The sequence below is a fragment of the Talpa occidentalis genome, unplaced genomic scaffold (assembly GCF_014898055.3).
Source record: "Talpa occidentalis isolate TD23 unplaced genomic scaffold, MPIMG_talOcc4v2.1 talOcc4.6, whole genome shotgun sequence".
NCBI lineage: Eukaryota > Metazoa > Chordata > Mammalia > Eulipotyphla > Talpidae > Talpa > Talpa occidentalis.
In genome coordinates, this window is record NW_023604972.1 from 42,161,514 (window position 1) to 42,167,513 (window position 6,000).

Sequence of the window (6,000 nt, forward strand, 5' to 3'; positions counted from 1 at the left end):
TTGGGTTTATCACTTTCATTTTTTGACACTAAGTTCCAACTCTGTTCATTGGACTAGACTGAGTGCTTAGGGAAACAAATTTAAACTACAAATGGAGTCTTTCCTCAAGAAACTTACAGTGCCTCCCTGGTGGCACAAGGGGTTAAGCACCGCACTATGAAGCAATCCGTAGCCTCTGGAGCATGAGATCAATCTCTGGCCGGCCAGAGAGAAATCCACATGGTGCAGCAGACCTCTCCTGTCTTGCCCGCTGCTCCCCTCAGCAGTGTATTTCAGTCAGTCTGCCTGTCCCCACTCTGTCTCTGGTGAATCCTCTCGCCCCCCACATCTCTGGTCTATACCCCAGCTCTTGTATGCACAAATAAATAAATCTTTAAAAGAAAATTAAAGTAACTACCTGTCACTGATGATAAAAAATTAAAAAAAAAAAAAGAATAAAACCAGATTGACTGTGCATCTTAAATACTGTCTTTACCAAGAGCAAATCACAAAATTTACATATTAGAACCACATCATTTTAAAGCTGAAGAGATTTTGGAAGTATTCTATTTCAGCTCATTTATTTTAATTATAAATATTTATGAACTTAAGGAACTGGCCTAAGACAGATCAACAGATGATCTGACATCATCATCAGATGATATCAACTGATGATCTTGGTCCATAAACACCAAGGGGTCTGAGTGATTACTACCAACACAAACACATTTATATTTGATGTTAGAAGAGCAACAACAAAAATCCAAATAAATTAAATAGCAAACAAATCTCACGTGAAATCACTGACCTCCACTATTAATAAATTAATGACACCAACGGAAACCGGTAGAATCCAAGTGGAATCCTGTGCAGTGAGATCAGGGAACCAAAGGACTCCACCAGCAGCTAACTGCTCTTGAATGGAAAAACCTGTTGAAACAGTTTATAGATAAAAGAAAGAAATTTCTAAAAACAGTAGAGGAAAATAAGTATTACATAAGCAATCTGAAAATTTCAATAAGGCATCTCTTATACTAAAGACTTGCATCTGTTTTATTAGACTATTTTCATTCCCTAACAGAAATTAATTCTTCCTGTACTGAGAGTTAGAAGCTTTCTATAGAAAATACACACAGAGCAGAAACAGATGCAGCAATAATCTTTACAAACTTAAATTTAAATAATTATTTGTCCATAGATTTTCTTTCAATTCTATTTAGATTACTTTATGGTTAGAAATGCCTTTATAAGAGGGCCTCCCTGGTGGCGCAAGGGTTAAGCATCGCACTAGGAAGCAATCCACAGCCTCTGTAACACAAGTTTGATCCCCAGCCGGCCAGGGAGCTACCCACATGGTGAAGCAGACCTCTCCTGTCTCGCCCCTCAGCAGTGTATTTCAGTCAGTCTGCCTGTTCTGTTCTCCACTCTGTCTCTGGTGAATCCTCTCACCCCCCACACCTCTGGCCTGTACCCTAGCTCTTGTATGCATAAATAAATAAATCTTAAAAAAAAAAAAAAAGAAATGCCTTTATAAGAAAATAAAAACAAATGATTTCATTTATACAATTTCTGAATTAATGTTTACATTTATAACTGAAAACTTTTCTAGTCTTTTAATTTCACAAATGGAGAAAATTCTTGGTTATGAAACTGAATTCTGGAATTATGTTTTTATGACTTCCAAGAAGCTGTAATACTAATATATTAGTATTCTAATTATGAAATTTATGTCTTTTTTAGGAGCACAAAGACAAAATCAGAGAACTTATTTGAGAGTAACAGAATTCTATAGTAAGTACCTTCTGAATGTGCTGCCCCTGTGCTAAAATTCCGGAGAGCAACAGACATGAAGATCCACATTGGAAGCTGAATCCAGACCAACACAGTGGCTTTGAAAGGGTGGCAATTATCCCGAATATACAGTTCTGAAACAAGCCTCCGCATATTCTTTAGATAAGTGAGCCTAGTTTGAGGGAAGAGAAAAAAAGGGGAAAGGAGAAAATGCCACATGATTTTTAATTTGCTTATACACTAGCACAAATACACTCACATTGTGGATATTGGCTAAATGATTTCTAAAGGCTTTCTTGCTATTACAAGTTATAATAAGGCACTACCTAAACAAATGGTAAATAAAATGTCTTTTGTTGAAAATCCTCTACAATGTATACAAATTATCTAACAATTTGATAAACCAACATCATCAGACTACAGGATTATCTCTTGTGGTCTCTGCCATTAGGTATTAACAGAAACTTTCACTACTGACATGGTATGAACATAATTTACATTAGAAGTACTAAAGTTGTGGGCCTCCCCTGGTGGCACAGCGGTTGAGCGCTGGGCTGCAAAGCTGCCCACAGCCTCTGCAGTGCCGGTTCGATCCCTGGCCGCCAGCGAGGGTCCCACATGGCGCGACAGACCTCTCCTGCCGTGCCCGCTGCTCCCCTCAGCAGTGTACTTCGTCAGTCTGGCTGTTCTGTTCCCCGCTCTGGCTCTGGTGGATTCTCTCACCCACCCCCCACGCTTCTGACTGTACCCAGTGCTTGTATAAATAAATAAATAAATCTTTAAAAAAAAAAAAAGAGTGGAAAGCATATTTTTCTCAAATCCCTCAACTCCACCCCAAACACTGGTGTTGACCTTTGAATACATACTTTTTTGTAGCAATTTGCTTTTATATTGTGTGTGCTCTTGGCCTGTCAAATGGTCCTCATTCATCAATCAACTCTTTCATGAAGATTTTCTTAATCTGTTTCTTTGTTAACTATGTTATTCCTGTTTTTGTCTTAATTTCTTACTTTCTAGACTAAGTCTCCTTATTGGACCTTACTTATCTTTAAGTTTCTTAATAGCCTATTTTGTACAGGTATTCAATAAGTTTGTTACATTTAATAAAATCATAATGTCCCGAATTAAGACAGTATATACAAAGACATTCCCAAATGACTTAAATCAGTGAACAAATCATACTGCCATATCAACATGCCTTTGGAGGTGCTGTGTGCACACCCCACTTTCCTGGCTGTGCATTTAACAAAGTCTCTTTCATCTGTCAAGACTCAGTGCCATCAAAAAATGCAGGAAACTCTCAAGTATCTTCCTAGGAAGCCTCTCCACTGTGTAAGGATATGTCTGGACAATCATCCTGCCAGTGCTGCATAAGCAAGGTGCCACAGGTTTGTCAAGTCTGCATTTATAACCCAGGGAGGGACTATTAATCTGGTAGATTTTGTTTGTTTTTGGCCTAGAGCTGTAGTTTTCTGATAAGTAAAACTTCGTAATTATAGGTACCTGTTCTTGTTTTATATCAACATCACGCTATCATTAGATTTCCCTATGTCAGGTCTTAAAAAACATTAAATGAAGAAAAGCATAATTTCTCATTGAAGATAGTTGGCAAATTTACACCTACATAATTAAAAATGAATGGGTAGCTCCTCCTCCCTGCTCACCTGTGACTATGCAGGTGCCTCTCTTTATCTTCCTCCATTTCCCAATAAACCCGTCCTTATTTGTCTCATTGTTTTGACTGTGAACACTTGTCAGCCTAGTAATGACCAGAATTTAAGAAACTGACAAAGTAAGTAAAAGCACAGGCTGACTCAAGCAGGACTTAGAAAGTCTGGTGGATGCACACAGGATAGTCCAGCACCCTGGGGCAAGGGCTTTCTAAGACCAGGCAGGCACAGGGTAACCACAGTAGGGGAACACCACCCTGGCTATCCAGCTGCTACAACCATGGGTTCACATATCCTCCCTCCTCATCCTTTCGTCTTTTCAAAAACGTCAAGTTTATCTATAACTATATCATTTGTCAACAACATCCCAACAGACTGGCACAGTATCTGCATTTTGTAAAGCTTCCCCTGACTTCTCATAATGACCTAATTCTTATACACAAGCCTTTTTACACTATTTAATACACTGTTAAAATTATTTGGCTACAGGTCTGTCTTATCAGCAGGCAAGAGTCCTTTAAGAATAAGGAATTTGCCTTCATTTTTGTTTCTCTATTTTTCTTTGTCTAGTATATAAAATTATCATGCCACATAAATTAAAATATCTGAGCATATAAGAATTACTCTGCTGCTAAAGCTACAGTTTACATACTAAGTCCATAGTGAATACCAATGCTTACACATTATACATATTGATTTACAATCTTACATACATAAAATTAGCTTACCTGGCAACATTTTTGGACCAACCTAACCGATTTGCATGAACTGCAACTTCTTGGTTAAGATGCCTGGCAATATTTTTTATTTCTGGCTGCAAATTTTCCACCTAGCTAAAGAAAAAGCAGAATTTGGTATGAACACATAAAGGATTAATTCATTACCACTCATGGAATTTTATGCTCTACTCCCTCAAATCATTTAAAATTGTGTTCTCTGATATCAAGAAAACTTCATGTAAAGCTCACTGCTTTCACGGTGCTGACTCCCTTCCCGCTTCCTTTTTTTAACCCAAAGATAATCTGAAAACATGAAAGTGATTATTTTCTTAAGTCTCATGCTTGAACCATACTTTGTTTTCAAAGCTCTTTAATCCATACCATCTGATTTTATCTCATAACATTGTGAAACAGGGCAGGAAGGATTACTGTGCTGATTCTACAGGAAAAATTAAAAAAACACCGAAGGTGCGAGTAGCCCAGCCTGCATGAGAAAAAGAGTTTCCAAACTGCTAATTAAGTTTTCTTCCAGTAAGGAAGAGGAGCTGGCCTAGTCGGGCACGAAGGATGATGCGGTTACACAGGCTGTTACAACTTTTAAAACGACAGTTTCACAGGTTTCCTCGTACATTTTCTCTTGTGAGCTGTTGCTCACCTTCTCGTTCTCTACCTGCAAGCTTAATAACACGTAAGCTTTGACCACAGATCCAGTAGCGTCAACGAACATCTCTCATGTCCCGCACCTAAAGGCAGTTAAACAACTTAATAATAAAGTGGTCGCGGAGACCCACACGGAACTTTCCGGAAGCGCCCGGGGATTTGACGTCCCCGCAGACGCCGACGGCCGCTTCCCACCGCGGAGGCAGCGCAGGGTGGGCGCGCGGCCCGGCGCCCCTCACCTTGGCCAGGATGTAGTGCTGGTAGGCGGCCAGGGGCAGCGTGACGGCAGCGCGCAGCGCCACGGTGGTGAGGAGGATGGTGCCCCACCAGGGCAGGCCTGTGGCCGCGTGCGCTCCGAGCAGCACCGTCTCCGCGCCCTGCACCGGCGCCGACGCGGCCAGCGCTTCATACCAGCCGCCCGCGCCGCCTGGGCCAGCGGCGGAGACTGAGGCCACTGCCCACGCCGGCAGAGCGGAACGTTTAACGTCGCCCGCTGGGGCCAGCTGAAGTGGGGGGCCCCGTGCCTGGAGTTGCAGAGCAGGCACTGGCCGCAGACACCGAATGCCCAGCCGGAGAAGCATGGCTGCTCCAGGGCAGGGGCCAGGTCGCCCGCCTGGCAGAGCCGAGGAGCGCGCCGCTCAACGGGGGGCGCCCCGCGCAAGCTCCGGAGTCCCTACGCAATGAGCGGGCGCACCGCAGCCCGTAGCCCCAGTTGACCTTACAGGTCACGCTAGTTGCGTCTCAAGTCGCTCTGATGATGACGCACAAGACAGGCAAGTCCCACCTTTCCCACGCGGCACTGGGCTGGCCTACGGCGCACCACAAAGCGTTCTGGCTGCAGGCGAGGAGACTCGCGGGGGCGGGACCGGAATTGCAGTGCCAAGGGCGGGTTCTGCAGCGGCGAAGCTGGACGTTTGTCCTGCAGGGAGCTCTCCGTTTTAAAGTCCCTTCCATGGGCCTCCGCCATGGGTGGTGCAGGCGGTTGAGTCTCAGCACTGTGAAGCTATCCGCAGCCACTGCAGCACGACTTTGATCCCTGGCCAGGGAGCTGACCCACATGGTGCAGCAGACCTCTCCTGTCTGGGCCACTGCCCCCCTCGCAGTATATTTAAGTAGATCTCTTCTGCTCCCCACTCTGTCTCTGGTGAATCTTCTCTCTCTCTCTCTCTCTCTCTCTCTCA

At 43.4% G+C, this 6,000-nt stretch overlaps 1 protein-coding gene across 4 annotated transcripts in view; it reads right to left on the reverse strand.

Annotated features, from left to right (window-relative positions):
- The window catches only part of LOC119260937 (cytochrome c oxidase assembly protein COX18, mitochondrial), an 86,575-nt gene extending 81,093 nt beyond the window's left edge, over positions 1-5,482 (reverse strand). For 3 of the 4 annotated variants that reach the window (XR_008549119.1, XR_008549120.1, XM_037530079.2), the window contains exons 1-4: positions 5,059-5,482; positions 4,169-4,269; positions 1,779-1,942; positions 788-909 (exon numbers count right to left, since the gene is read on the reverse strand). Coding sequence is in view for 2 of the 4 variants with exons in the window: in XM_037530079.2 (XP_037385976.1) it covers positions 788-909; positions 1,779-1,942; positions 4,169-4,269; positions 5,059-5,400 (729 nt within the window). In the remaining 2 variants the exon portion in view is untranslated. Of the gene's footprint in view, positions 1-787; positions 910-1,778; positions 1,943-4,168; positions 4,270-4,814; positions 4,997-5,058 lie in introns of those variants that run through there. The other variant, XM_054688003.1, reaches the window with a different exon arrangement.
- Between the last annotated feature and the right edge of the window lie 518 nt (positions 5,483-6,000).